The sequence below is a fragment of the Atractosteus spatula genome, chromosome 12 (genome assembly GCF_055471065.1).
Source record: "Atractosteus spatula isolate fAtrSpa1 chromosome 12, fAtrSpa1.hap1, whole genome shotgun sequence".
Lineage (NCBI taxonomy): Eukaryota > Metazoa > Chordata > Actinopteri > Semionotiformes > Lepisosteidae > Atractosteus > Atractosteus spatula.
This window is the reverse complement of record NC_142717.1, coordinates 45,900,394-45,915,824: the sequence shown is the minus strand read 5'-3', so window position 1 is coordinate 45,915,824 and position 15,431 is coordinate 45,900,394. Positions and strand designations below refer to the sequence as shown.

At 42.8% G+C, this 15,431-nt stretch overlaps 1 protein-coding gene across 1 annotated transcript; it reads right to left on the bottom strand.

The window, feature by feature from the left end:
* Positions 1-3,808: 3,808 nt before the first annotated feature.
* On the bottom strand, positions 3,809-7,447 carry LOC148823194 (interleukin-6-like). Its single transcript, XM_088929465.1, has 5 exons — positions 7,411-7,447; positions 7,117-7,307; positions 6,721-6,843; positions 6,014-6,151; positions 3,809-5,092 (listed from the first exon to the last, which is right to left on the bottom strand). The coding sequence occupies exons 1-5, from the start codon at positions 7,424-7,426 to the stop codon at positions 4,904-4,906; spliced, it is 657 nt and encodes a 218-aa protein (XP_088785591.1). The 5' UTR covers positions 7,427-7,447; the 3' UTR covers positions 3,809-4,903.
* Positions 7,448-15,431: the final 7,984 nt, after the last annotated feature.

Below are 15,431 nucleotides of genomic sequence, written 5' to 3'. Positions count from 1 at the left end.
GAATTTACTGTTACCACAAATCGGAGAAGTTTTTATTTGTTCTTATATGTTTGGCTTGAAATTCCACCAGCTTCTGTTTTTTGTATGACTATTAACACCTCTTTAGAATAATATATTTTTATGTAAGTGCATTTTAAATACATTTAAAGAATAAGAATTTGGATTTAAATGACCAAGTTAAAGGACTTCCGGTTAGGGCGTGGGCTAGAATGGCCGCGTAACACAGATCGTCTCCCGACAACAGTCCTGAAAATACTGTTTTTTCTTTACATTGAGTTTCTAAAATAATCATTATGGCTGAAGGAGCTGTGAGGAGGACCAGGAGAAAGCTACCAACTGTGAAAAAATATTGAAATAGCATCTTCTGAACACAATCAGACACGTTGGTCTCCAGAAAATACTGGAGGAACTCGGAGACTTCAGACAGGATAATGAACAGCAGCTCGTGGATATTAAACAAGGTGTTGCGTGAGGTTAATAAAAGAAGAAGCTGAAACAAGGGGGCTAACAGTAGGTACTGTGGTTAAACAGTTTTTAAGATGACAACATTTTCTGGAAACGAGACTAATGTCTTTATAGGGTCTTGAGTAGGTTTGGCTTCAGTGAAATAAATGATCAAAAGTATTCAAACCTTATATGATAGACCAGTAGCACAAATGAAAATAAATGGATAATTATCCAACACTATCATGTTGGAACGTGGGACTAGACAAGGCCGTCCTCTTTCTCCCCTGCTCTTTGCTCTTTGTGTAGAGCCACTTGCTCAGTGGATATGACAAAACAAGATCAAGGGTATTACTGTAGAAGGAGAGGAACGTAAGACTGCAGAAAATGTTTTGTTATAGCTAGAGGAACCCACAAGCTTATTTTCAGAATGAATGAAGCTTCTGGACAGCTTTGGTTTGTTGGCAGGCTATAAATTAAATGTCCATAGGAGTGAGATATCTAGGAGTCTGTTTTCCAATAGATATGCATTATCAGCAATTAATTGTGGACCTTTTATAACTAAAATTAGAGCAGGTCTATTGAGGTAGAATCTGATCTCCTTTATGAGTTTTGGTTCTAGAGTTGTATCGGTAAAAGTGAAGGTGTTGCCACACTTGCTCTTCTTAGTTCAAGCTCTCCCTCTAGAAGTCTCTCCAAAACAATTTTCAGAATGTGGTGATTTCTGGATTTATGTGGGGAGAAAACCAAGAATGAGACTGATAAACATTGCACTTTCAAAAGATATCAAATTCGAGAGAGTACTGTTATGCATCTCAAATTAAATACTTGATTAATTCCTGTAATCCAGATGATCAAACCAGGTGGAAAGACACTGAATCATCCCTTATGAGAAACCCCCCTAATTCAGGCATTATTGGGTAAGAATAACGGAGAAAGTCATTGAAAAAATACTAAATTCATGGATAAAACTTCAACTAAAGATATGGAATTCAGTTATAAAAGAATATCACTTAAGGGCTGTAGTAGAGGTACTCAGATATTGTGCCTACAATATGGAGTTTAAACCAAATAGATTGGATCATAAATTTAATAGCAAAAGGAATAACAGCATTTTGTACTCTAACAGAAAAAATCAGTTACAAAGCTTTCAGTTTTTAAAAGAGAAACACCATTTGGAGAATCAAGATTTCTATAGATGCAGTATCTCCAAGTCCGCCACTACTTTCACAGTGCTGTTAAAAAGGAGGAGGGTGATGTGGTGGTAAAGGCAGTTATGGAAGCCTACAAATCCAAATCAAGTGAGGGTGTTATATCTAGATTATGCAAAGGTTTTATGGAAGGTAGATCACATTATATAAAAGATAAATGGGTGAAAGAAAAGAAAGATGAGGAGTGGTTTAAAATTTTTGAATTACAAGGGAGATGTACTAACTCACGTTTATGGAGAGAGTTCTGTTGGAAAAGTATTGTTAGATTCTTTCTTACTCCAAGGCAGAAAGCACACCATACTGGGGACAGTTCTACATGTTGGACACAGAGTGGAAACCAAGAAGATACTGTAATCATTGTCATATATTCTGGGAGTGCCTTAAAATAAGGCCTTTCTGGACTGATATACATAGGGCCCTAGCGCACATATTGGAAAGGAATTAACCCTTTACCTTTGAGGTTCTGTATTTTGACAAGTTGGATTTTCACTTAAGTAGTGCTGGCAAACATCTGTGGAATTCTCTGATCTGCAGGTTAAAAGACTATAACAAAAGTGACTTGTCCCAGATTTCCCAACAATCAAAGGATTGAAATAATACACATAATTTACATAATGGAAAAATTAACTTTTTTTCACTTAAGTTACAGATGAACAAATTTGTCAAATATTGGTTTAGGAGAGTTAAGTACATTAAGCCTTTGAGGTCTGCATTTGTGGAGATACAGAATAACGGAAATTAGATTTAAGAATGTATATTCTACATAATTGTTCCGCTCTTCGTAAATCATAAAAAATGTATGTATCTTCCTTATTTTGAATGTATCTAGTTCGGTTAGAAGTAAAATAATTGTAAAATATTGAAGGAACAGATATGAATAGACTACATTTTAATGCGTGATGTATATTGGTAAATTTGTATTATAACATTATAATTATAATGTCATCTGTATTTAAAATTTAAAGTTAAAGATTATTTAGTACCTCTCTCAAAACAATTGAACAGGTACCTAAAGCAAAACGGAGCATTATTGTTTAAAAAAGAACCACTACCAGAAGCTAATTTAATATAATTAACTGCCAATAGAAAAGAAAATAGGATTTTATTGTAGAATTTTATTAACCGAAATTCTTGTTGATAATGAATTCTCATAACCTTTCATAATTACATACAATTAGGAGAACTGAAACGTCATCTTTTGCTAAATGTATTCTCAGATGTGAAGACTGGCATAGTGATGGAACTGCTGATGTCACCCAAAAAAAACATTAACAGAGGTAGATGCTGATGTGCAGAGCTCCCAGACTTTCCATCTTGTCTCCTGTATGCGAGTTTTCTGGCGTGTTGGCCGTGGCATTTTGGGAGCTTGATAGCTTTTCTGTGACACAGAATGAAGTGAGATCCAGCAACGGCCCCAGCCACACTCGCGTGTCCTCTCGCTGGGCACCTTTCTGCTGCTCCTGGTTCAGGGGCTATTAGAAATGAAACTCAGACGGTATTTGACGAAAACGTTAACATGCTGCACTTCCACGGAAGGTTGAAGTTGTGGAGCACAAAAAAAAACTGCACACTAAACGGAGACACACATTTGCCGTTTTGAGACCAACGTAGAGTTAACTGTGCATCCTCCCAGTGCAACTACATACAATCCCCCCCGTCAAGACTGTATCAGCTAAGTTTTCTTTTAAAATCGCCGAAGCCGTATTTTACATCCCGTTGTTTAAACGGGTTTTTGAAGAAGACGGTGGTCTTGAAGCGAAGTCTTCTGCAGTAGACGGCTATTTCTGTATCTGACCACTCAAGAGGCGCCTTCTCTCCCCACCCTCCGTTTTCACCCACTGAACTGTTTCTACACACCCAGAAACCCGATAAAGACCCAAAGCTTCAAAGTAGAACCCATCGTTGGGCAACGTGTGTTTAATTCTAAGTAGAAATGAGCAGCAATCTGCTTTTAAGACACGTTTACCGCAATATTATTGCTTCGACATTTTACCCTCGGAGACAGAGCTAAGTGCACACGATGCTCCCACACTTTCACAATAACGTACAGGCTGCCTGTTGTAAAACTGGAACAGCTACAGGACATTTTGATAGCCTTATGTTTTTAACACCGGGCATTACTGCCCATTAAATGCAATCACCGGGAACAGATATTAGTCACATCTTGCCTTTTAATTTACCAGGGTAGTTTTTTTTAACCTAGAGAATACAGTTACTGAATGATGATGTTTGGACAGATTCAAATCCAGTGATTAACACAGAACATAGCATTTGTACAGGGTATCCAATATTCAGTATAATTTATAACATACATCCAACTTTTGTCTTTGCACGAGTTACGTTACATACAGTAAGGGTATTATTTAAAAAAAAACGAAATACAAAACTCCGTATAAATAGTTACTATTAAATATTATAAATGAAACCTTTAAAAAAATTATATACTATATAATTTAAAATAGTATAATTAAATATTAATTACAGCTACAGTTACATACATCTAAAGCATGTAAGGTTTTGGTTCATAATGTAGAACAAATTTACTGCCCACATCAGGCAGCAGATCCCGCATCCAGCAGACGGAGGTCTGGCCCCGCACAGTTCAAAGGTCCGAGGATTCCGGAGGGATGCGATGGAGTCGGATCCCGGTTCCTGCAATCCTCTGTGAAGGACGTCTCTCTGGTTTCCCCTCCTCCACGCTTCCCCTTGTATCCCCAGTCCCCTGTATTGTTGCAGCTCCTGGAAAAGTCTGGCTGTTGCTTCTAGGACGTCCTTTTTTGTTGTTATCCGACTGCAAGCAATACTTTCCGTTTATCTGCATTTAATTTACCAGGCGTCCTCCCGAATTCCGAATCGTGTCTCTCTTTGTGAAATGTGCTGCTGGTACAGTATTGGAAACTCTACCTCTTAGTCAGTAAATTAATACAATAGTACCCAATCTCATAAAATTATTTCTCATAAATACCCATGCTTATAAAAAAAACATTCTTATTAAATCAATTCTCATAAATACCCATTTTCATAAATACCCATGCTCATAAAAACCCGTTCTCATAAAACTAATTCTCATAAATACCCATGCTCATAAAAACCCGTTCTCATAAAACTAATTCTCATAAATACCCATGCTCATAAAAACCCATTCTCATAAAACGAATTCTCATAAATACCCATGCTCATAGAACCCCAGTCTCTCGTGGCCGGAGCGCCGGAGCGGCGGAGCGCCGGAGCGCCGGAGCGCCGGAGCGCTAGCACTGCTGTCTCCTGCAGTTCAGGAAGCGGATGGCGCGGAAGGCCTGCTGCAGGAACCGGGTGAGCTCCCTGAAGATGATGTGCGCGGCCTTTTGCGTCTCCCATTCCCGGTCTCCCTCGTCGCTCCGCAGGCCGATCCGCAGCTGCAGTCCGCCCAGCTCCTCCGCGCCCCTGGAGGTCCTCATCTGGAAAACAACCATTCAGAAACTAACCCAACTGGGCGAGCTCCGCCACCCCTGCGCCACGGCCACCTGGTTCCCTTTCCAACTGCGCTCCTCTGATCGCAGAATCACAGCGTGGAAATGATCACTGGAAACAGATGTGTCTTCTAAGTGCCCGTGTTATTCACACACACAGTAATCTGAAGTCCTCTAGGGGCTCACAATTGCCAGTAGACGTGATGGCAATGCTGTCGTTTGCCCTCTGCCCTCGGCCTGAGCCAATTAACAGCTGCTCGCACATGGCTGTGGTCCGCTAGTCCTCAGAGAGTGAAGACTTGGGAGCAGTGCTGATGAAGACCGGTCAGATGAGCGAGTCAAGTCATTAAGTCTTGAAGCCCAGAGACACTGCAGCTCTCCAGGACCAGGGGGGAACAGCAGGATCACACAGATGAGCAGGAAGTGGAGAATTTATCTCCGTTCTGCTCTGTTTCAGAGAGCGGTTTTTCAGGACCTGCCAGCAGGACACTGAAAGGGTGATGTCACCTCACCGTGCAATACCTGAGAGACTTCAGGCCAGCAGTGTCCGGCCCCGGTCCTTAAGCTTCTACAGGATTTCATTCAGAGACCTCACTGGTCTCATATAACCACTTCTTCAGGTGAGTGCATTTAAAAATTCAAAAGCTCATAGAAAACCAGCAGGTTCAGGATGTAAAAGAGCTCACACCATGAACAGGTGATTCAGCCCATGGGTGCTCACTACACACTAAGTCCTTCTGTGACAATATTGTTTCTCTACCTTTTTCACTAGTGCTTTCAAATTGCGTGAAGATGGACAGTCATGTCGTTTCAGCATCTTCAGCTGTATGTTCTTACTTGTTTCATTCTAACCAGTGTGGTGTCCAGCTTTATTCTAATTTTCACGGGGCGCTCTGTGAACCCACTCACCCTCCGCAGGATGTCGTTGGCCAGACACTCTGTGTTCCACTGTAGGTCCTCGGTGCGCTCGGGGTACAGGTGCCTCACCTGCTCCAGGTAGGCTCCGTACTCCCGCAGGCCTGTGGAAAGGCTGGCTAAGCACTTCTCCTGCAGAAGAAAACACTGACGTTATCTCAGCAGGTATGGACAGCTGTAAAGACACGTCAAGCGATCCGCAGCGTCTTGTGCAAAGGCTTTGAATCGGAAAATCTAACACACATTTTGTCTGCAGTCTTCTTCTGCTGGAGAGCACAACTCTCATGTCTTCATTTTTTCTTCTGCTCCTCCACAATAAGAGATCACTCTGGTTCACTGGCGGGCGAAAGTCTTACCTTTTTTTGATTTTTTGCAGTCAAGCCAGCAATATTTTGTCATTTTGTCATTGGTAATTTATACGACTTCTTAACAAGCCGTTAAAATAGTCATTCTTTAGAAATTGATATTGTTCACTTTATTATCCTTTTCAAACACGAGATGGTTACATATTTACATTAAAATACATATGTATTTATATTTTTATTACAGACACCTACTATAAATGTATATATACACATTTAATGTCTTATCAGAATCCATTAATGGTTTTATCCATCGACAGGTTTTTGCTTCTTTAAAACCGTTGAAAGCAATTAGTCTATATGCATTGAGCGGATTTTTAAATACATTATTACTCTTACTTTGTTGAATTTAGATGGTAAACATCCATCGATCTGAGAAAGCACGATTTGGTCATCAAAATGTTTCTTGCATGCCGACAAAGTTTCATTCTCAGTTTTGTAATCCTTAAAATTATCGAGACACTGAAAAAAAGAAAAACGGTAAAGACGTGTTAGTTCACACACGAAATGCGGCGCGTTTAGTAAAACAGAATGGTACTTCCAAAAAGTATTCGGGGCACCTTTCAGTAACTGGCGAGCGAAAATAGCCCTCCCCCAAGTTAAAAGTTCAAAATAAAGTGTAAAGCTTGCAGATGTTGCTTCTGCCTAAGAGTCTGGCAAAGCGATTTCTTCGGCAAGAGTACCATGATCGCGCAGGTGCTAGGGGGAGGACCAGGGCGCACCGGGGGCTCCTACCTGTTGCTTGAGGAGAGCTGTAACCTGCGCCAGCAGCATCTCAGTCCAGCTCTGCCAGTCTGTGAATCCGACGCAGGGCAGACCCTCCGGGACCTCCTCCCCCGAAGTTTCCGTCAGTTCGGCGGCACCCGAAAACGGAGCAGCACGAACCAGCGAGGCTGACAAGAGCGCAGCGAGCAGCCGGAGCGGGGCTGGAAGGGGAGAGAGAGAGAGCACAGCAGCGGGCGTCAGCGCAGGCCGGTCGTACTGCCTGAAGGGACGAAAAAGTACAGTACAACGTGACGTTTCACTCACATTGCGTAAAGAGCATCTTCGTGAATGCGTACTTCTCACTGTCAACTGCTGGCGTAAACGTCTTGTGTCTTATATACCCATTACTTGGCCGGGAAATTCCGAGTGTGACGTACTGTATGAACGCCATACTCACCCTGACCCCCCCCCCATTTAGAAATTTTGTTGGAATTAACTTTAAAGCACACTCCCCCCCCCCCATGACATACAGAAAAAGGTCGAAATATCCGAGTTTGAAAGAGGGGACAGGGGTCCAAGCCAAGAATGGGTAAAATGGTTTTCTCATTACAACAGACTATTGAAAATGAATTCTACACCGAACATTTTAAAATAAATACATTTCACATCTGGTTGCCTGAAGGAGGGGATATTAAGTTTTTTTTTCCTAAAGAGGGGTTCGTGGTGTCACCCCCAAGGTCTGTAGCTGGGGTTCTCTTGGTATTGTCTGTCTTTTTCTTCTTTAATGCACAAGGCACAGGTGGGGCCCCAAATGTCAGCCAAGTCCACAAATCAGACCCTGACAGTGAGCCGGGCTCGTGTGCTTTTCCTCACACGTGCAGCGACAGGTACTTGCCCTCAAACAATTTGACTGGAACAGGTGAGAGACAAGGTAATTACAAATGGACACTATGAAATGCACAAAAATCAGTAGCTTAGTAAGATCCAAAGTGAACTGCAAAAAAAATCAATGAATAAAAATAAGAAAACAAGAATGGAGTAGAAATGCATATATGAAAAATAAATCACGATATCCCAGTGAAAATCTAAAAGAATATTTTTTTTAAAATAAAACGAGAGGTCAGAGTTACTTTTGACAGCAGTGCCAATTAACTAAAAGAATACAAAGGGGTTTAGCATGACAAGTTATGTTAGTTAAACCTAAAGGAAAGCATCTTCCTTTACCACACAAACTTTACCATACAGCTAAAGTAAAGACATGTGCAGATTAATAGGGGCTGTTCCCTTTATATCATACTTTCGCAAAATTAGAAAATTATTTTCTGTCAGCAGCCGCCGAACATCGGCTGCCGTGTCAAAGAGGTTTGCAGTGTCTTTTGAGCTGAGTCGGCCCAGGAGAGTCTCGTGCTGATCGGCCTGAAGGAGAGCAGACGCTGAGCATGAGCAGAGCAGAGCCTCTGAGCGCCAATCCCAACTCGCTGAGCTGTAGCCAGCCGGCACAGCCAGGAACAGGCTGGTCCACACCTGAGGCGTAGCCATGCAGGCTCCAGGACAACAGTGGGAAAGTGTGGAAAAAGTGATCTTTCCTTGGAAAAGGTGAAGGTTCGCATCAAAACATTTTCAGATAATCCAAGCGCTGTAATATTGACCACACATGTAGGCTGCCCCATGGGCGTTCTGTCAGGAATGACGATCACAGGTGTCTCTGAAAGGGAAGGCTGCACCACTCAAGCATGAACCGCAGTACCAGCTGCCTATAAACTACAGAGAATAGACCTGGCGAGAAATGAGAGGTCAGTATACAGTAGTTACTTTTGACAGCAGCACCAATTAACTAAAAGAATACAAAGGGGTCTATCATAGCAAAGCACGCTTCATTGTCAAATATTCCCCTATCTGAAGGTGCTAGACTAAGCCTTTATAACCTGGCGTCTTAATTACAGTTGTATGGTGTCCATGAAGCTCTTGGATGTATTTTGAAGTTTCTACAGTACTGAATAAGACAAACCCCCAGTTTAAGGTGCTAACAGACAAAAGTAGTGTGATCTAGGCACCTCAGCAGTTGTAGATTAAGGCTAATGGGTATGCATGGAGGTTATTGTAAAATATGAAGCATATTTAAAGGTTTACATATTTTAGTGTCAGTGTCATATATGTTGTTAGCCAAATCAATAATGAGACTGATTCAGTTCAATTCAAGATGGGCAAATGCAAAAGAATGCATGACTTTGGTTGCAAATTTGCAAGTATAGTATTCTGTAAAAGATCAGAAGATCTTCCTTTATACCTTTCTGATAACAGTGCAATTACTGTAGCTGAATTGTAAAAAACAGTTTCATGCTGCTTTGCATAGGATAACATCCTATGCAAAATGTGTAGTCATCATGTTTCAATTTGCTAGTTTCATATATACTGTAGATGTACCCATAAGGAACAAAATGTCTTACATTATAAGTGTACAATGTGTAGTAAACGTACAATAAATGCATGCATCATCTTCTATAATTTCAGTATACTTTGTACGCTTTGATAGTTTTATATCCTGTTGTTATATAGACTCTTGTATCCAAACATACTGCTGTCACTGAATTTTCACCTTTACAGGTTGTCCTTTAACTCTGAATTTGCGCAGCGGTTATGTAGTGTTGTCCTGTCCTTTTGTATACTTCAGGATGGCTTTGACTGGATTTGTGTGAATTATATTGTATATTGGCAGACCCTGCAGTCCAAACAGATTCAAGGCCTTATCTGGCCTGCGGACAGGGGTTCAGAGTGGCCTTGCCGATGGAGGCAGATGCTGTTGTCTGGTGTGTCTGTGCAGCTGCACTTCAGCTGGACTCGTACTGTATCTGTGCAACTGCCAGGGTCACATTGGAACTGGGGCACAACTGCTGAAGGCTAAACTGCTTCCGAAGCCAGTTGCTCTGGACAGATACCAAAAAGACTGGCAAGCAGGAAGCTGTGTCAAAAGCAGGTTTTCGGAAAACGCCGGCCGAAGGGTGTTAGGACGATTTGATTTGATTTAACACAGGCCGACTTCAACTGACGCCTCTGAAATCCGCTGAGCCGACACTTTCTGTGGTGCTCTCCAGAAGCACAAGTCTTTCATCATTTTCGCTATCAAAATGACTGAAGAGGGAAAAACTATGAATGTACTGCGTTTTTCTTACAGTCGCTGAGCAGGATCGTTGCTAAATAAGGGTGTCATCTACGTCAACGGAAAAGGGCTAAACTTCTCAAACTGGCATCCCACAGAACAAGGGCAGTTATAGATGATGGAACATTGAGAAACAAAACATACTTTTCGGGAGGATATTCCCAAAAAAAACTGTAATAAAAACTGTGAGTGGATCATTGCCTGGAACTCTGATCATGGTGTTACAAGAATAAAATAATATTGAGAATGGAAAAATGATGAAAAGAAAATCTAAGCCTCTTACAAACATTCAACGTCCACTTGAAAATAAATGATAACAGTTCGTATTATTGTTGGCTTCGTACATGAGTGACTCTCGTAAAGCCATTATGCAGTGTAATAGAATATCCAATAACAAGGGTGAAGGTGGCCTTCTGAGCTACGTGAGACTGGCCTGACCTGGAAACTTCCAGAACAAACCAGCTGAGAACCAGCTATGGATCCTGTTAGAGGAGAAGCCTTTAAGCAGACAGAGATTGGTCAGGTGGTAAATGAGTTGACACAATTGCGAAGAATGGGATAAAGCAGGAGGATCATGTGTCCATAGGCGCCCTGTGCATCATTGGGAATGGGCTGAGTAATCATCTAGATTCTAGAGGTTGTTTTACGCAGGTAGTCTGAGAGGAACATTTGAATACGACACCGACATCAAATGCACGTGACGTAATAGAGCAGAATTAATAAAGAATAGTTCATCCAGAGACAAAACTACTGTGATATTGTTGGATGTGTTAATTTGGATTCAATTGTACTGTGATCACGTCCGTGTTACGGCAGTATGTCAGTCACGGGTGATACCTAGACATCAAGGAAGCGAAAGGTGTCCAGTCTCCAGTCTGCCCACCATTAGTGGGACTCAGGCGGGCCCCCATGGTGCAAGGGGCTCTGCAGTCCCCCTGCGGGGCCCCGGGCAGGTGCAGGCTGGCTCCGTGCCGTGGCCCCCAGATCGAGGCACGGCAGTGTGGAGCCGCAGCGCTGCGTCCCCCCCGGCGCTGCCCCCCCCCCCCCCCTCTGCCCGACCCCACGTGCCGCCGATTCCCGCGACGCTCCGGGGCGCTGCCCGCCTGCTGGCGCCGCTGTCCCAGCCAGAGCTGGTGGGCGAGTTTCAAGGCAGGGATGTCAGACAAGGGGGTGAGCACACGCCAGGGACACTTTATGTTTTCTCATGTCTGGAGCCAATTAGGTTTCTGTGTTTTTCATATCTCATTTCCTTCAGTAAGACTGGGGAAATACCATCATGACACCAAAAATCATTCATTTTTTAACCATTTTAGCCCCCATACAACCTCAGTTTCAGGGATGCTAAAATTAGCCGATAAACATTATGTAATACTGGTTACCTAATCTTCATTTAGCATGTTTGCTGTTTCTTTTTCTATTATTAATGTTCTGTTATCTCACAAACTACTTCTGCTTTCATGATTTCTGTACTGTTGTAGCTTCGCAGTATGTCTTGTCTATGTTGCAAAACACTTTTCTGTCTTTGACTTCTCGGTTTTAAAGTCTTGCAGGTGTAGCTTGGTATGGTCTTTTCATAGCTCTGAATCCTGTCTGTGGAGTGAGTGCTCTTTTCTTTCTGATTTTCTTCTTGTTTCTTCTTCATTAAAACATACAGGCCACATTTGTGTAGCCTCTGACTTATTGTTTTAGGGATTAACTTGTAAACATGATCATTTTGAAGTTTAATCACCCTTCTTCAGTTGAATTCTGTTCCCAGTTCACTGATTGTAAGCTCTGCCTCATGCTTTCACAGTCTTTTATAGTTCGTCTAAAATGATAGACCCCGATTCTGGACACAGGTTTCAGAGATTTCAAATACACATCAAAAGATGTCATAGAGCTGTCGTAATTTCCGAGTGGTTTTACCACATCTATTCTCTTAATTATATCCAGGTGGTTTAGAAAGACTAGGTCAATAAGCAAATCAGTAATCATTTCAATCATCCTAATTTCAGCTTCTGTGTTTCCCATCAGAACACGGAAATGGAGAAAATGTGGAGAAAATATTTCCCAGTAATATAACACTACTGTAGATATACTATGATCCCTATATCCCCAGATTGTCATCCTTGCTGCAGAGCTTCTCGATCTTATCATGCTGTAAGCTATGTGATAGGTGCCCATATCTGCATTGGGTGGTTTAGAACATACACCTATTGTTAAGCCCTTACATAGAGCCTAATCTACTGGTACTCGCCTGCATCATTTCTCTATCCTGCTGATTAGTTTTCATATATAGCCCTCACTTTTATCCTGCCCATCTTTCTGAAAAATGTGTAAGTTTGAATTTTCCCCCCTGATTCCAGTGCTGGTATATCATACTGTGCAGTATCTCCATGTTAGTGCAGTGCTCTTGTGCTCCTGCCCTTTGCTCCTTATCCCTGTGGCACTGCAGGGTCAGTATTTCAGAAAAGATCTGCTGTTAGTGTAAGTTTGTTCTTAGTGTGTTTTTGCGTGATCCCGCCACAGCTGGCCAGATATCAGCTGCCCCACACCCCTGGTTTAAATACCACTCAGCTGCTCCGTGCTCTCACTCCCCCCCGGGACTCGAACCCTGTGCCTGACATTCCTCAGAGGCCAGGAATTCACCTTGAGACTCTTTCAGGTACAGAGCTGAAGGCAGCTCTGCAGGAGGACTCGTGCTCAGATTTGCTTGGGTTCGATGCTGACCTCGGATTTCCTGAGGGGACTCACCGCCTGGAGTCCTTCAGGCAAATCAGACCACTGTGAGCTCCAGCAGGGCAGCTGTGGGGCTTTCTCTGGCAGGGAGTGTTCTGAGGTTTCACTGAGGGGTTTCCCCTTGTGTTTATACCCACTTTATAAAAACATTACATTCACCTTCTAAATTAAAATAAAGGAATTTTTTATTTGTCGGGGCGGTAGGGATAAATTAATAAGAAGACAACAGTGTTGTCAAAGTCATCAAATTGTTTTCTTAATGAGCAAGCACTTCTTGTAAATTCTCACCTTATCATCATTAATAATTTAGCAGCCAAGGATTCAACTCCTACTGGTTTCACATCGCTGGAACCCACTGAAGAGGGTTTGCGATAGATGAAAGACATAAATTGCTGAGCTACAGAATTGTGGCCATTCTTTCAAACCACTTCGACTAGAGTTTGAAAACTGTACGCGGAAGAGCCTAGTGATTCATAGAAAACACTAAGGAAATGGTTTTGAGGTGTTCCATTGATCGAGGGGCTGCCCCCCCACTCACCCCTATCCTCAGCGAGCCCTTGCGAAGCCTGTAGGCAAGGTGTGAACTGCACTGTCATCAGGAAAGTGTGCCACACAGACACACTGTATCAGACAGGAATGATTCACTGAGCACCCACACTGACACAGGCAGTCCAGCACCAGGCCGGAGAGCATGGAAGGGGGCCTGGTCGGTCCCGGAGGGACGGTCACCATCAACAGATATGACCACAGTTACGCCAGCCGGACCTCTGCACCCGTGTGTCAGCCCAGCACCAGACAAAGATGAGCCCGGCGTCCGCCAGAACTCCTCGTCGAATCAGTGAGGAACGAGCACTAATTATATGCGGTAATTGAGACCAACACCTTTCCTTATCTGACGCAACTTAGAGAGCGTGGACATTTTCCTAACAGACTCGTTTTCGTTGTCTCTTTGGTATAATTAGTGCAAATGCGTAGTTTGAGCGCAGAGCTGCGTCAGCATGTCTTGGCTGCAAAGGAACAAGCAAAGGTTAATTCCCCTCTGAAGAGCGGAATGAAGAAACGCAGCTCTTCAGCTGTGGAGACGTCTTCAGGTGTGCAGCTTGCCATGAGCACCATCAATCATTTCCACTCGCTCCGCATTACTGACTAATGTTATTCACAGCCGTATCCAAAACATCACAGTGTGTCCTGTGATGGACTGGCGTCCTGTCCAGGGTGTGTGAGTGTGTGTGTCTGTGTGTGTCCTGTGATGGACTGGTGTCCTGTCCAGGGTGATCCCATCTTGCGCCCTCTGCTTCCTGAGTTCGGCTCCAGTTCCCCCTGCGATCCAGTACTGGCAAAGTGAATTAGAAAATGGATGGATGGATTTTTGCTTTTTCATTGCTTCCCCACATTGTCTAAACTACAGTATGTAAATGCTGTGGCAGCATCAACGCCCATGTCGTTTCCATAGGCAGCTGCTTCAGGCTCAGCGTTTCCAAACATTACATTTAGAGCTTCTGTTTCTGTTGGGCTTTACTGCATGTGACATTCTGCCCAGTGATCTAAATCTTTCTTATTTTCCCTTACAGTTTCTGCAGCATTTTCTAATCTGCCCATTTTGGTAACATTTGAAAACTAGACTAGTCTACTAACTATACCTGAATATAAATAACTGATAAAAATATGAAGGGAAGTGGGCCTAATACAGAACCCTGTGGTACTCCACTATTACATCTCTATAATCAGTATTCATTTCCTGCACATTCATTCAAGTGTATGCATTACCTTAAATGCCTACATCCTGCAAATTAAACACTGTTGACAATTTTGTGAGGGCTAAAGCATAACCTCTTCTTGTATGCATTGTTGATGTTGCTTGTTAAAAGAACACTGATTTAGCAAAGGTCTTTCAATTAGGGTAGGCCTGTTGTATAACTTCCCAAATTGGAGTTACCAACTGTGTCTTGATGCAGAAAACCCTTATATTACTATGATTTTGTACAAAACCCTTTGTTAATCTTTGCCATCACTGAAACGCTCAAAAAGCGCATTAAACAGCTGCTTAGATGGTGTCCTAGCAATAACCTCGACTTGAATGTAAATAAAATGAAAGAGCTAATAGTGGACCTTCGGAGACACAGGCCACACACTCACAGCCCACTCAGTATTGATGGAACAGAAGTGGAAACAGTTACCAGCTTTAGGTTTTTGGGAATTCACATTTCTAAAGATCTAACCTGGACTGTGAACACTGACTCTATCATGAAGAAGGCTCAGCAGCGCCTTTATTTCCTGAGGTGCCTCAAGCGATGGGGGATGCCAGTACCTGTGTTGGTGAACTTCTACCACTGCACCATCGAGAGCATCCTCACCAACGGGATCACCGTGTGGTACGGCAGCACCTCTTCTCGAGAGAGAAAGGCACTGCAGGGGATGGTCAATATGGCCCAGAAGATCATCGGCTGTGGTCTCACTGAGATTAAACAGC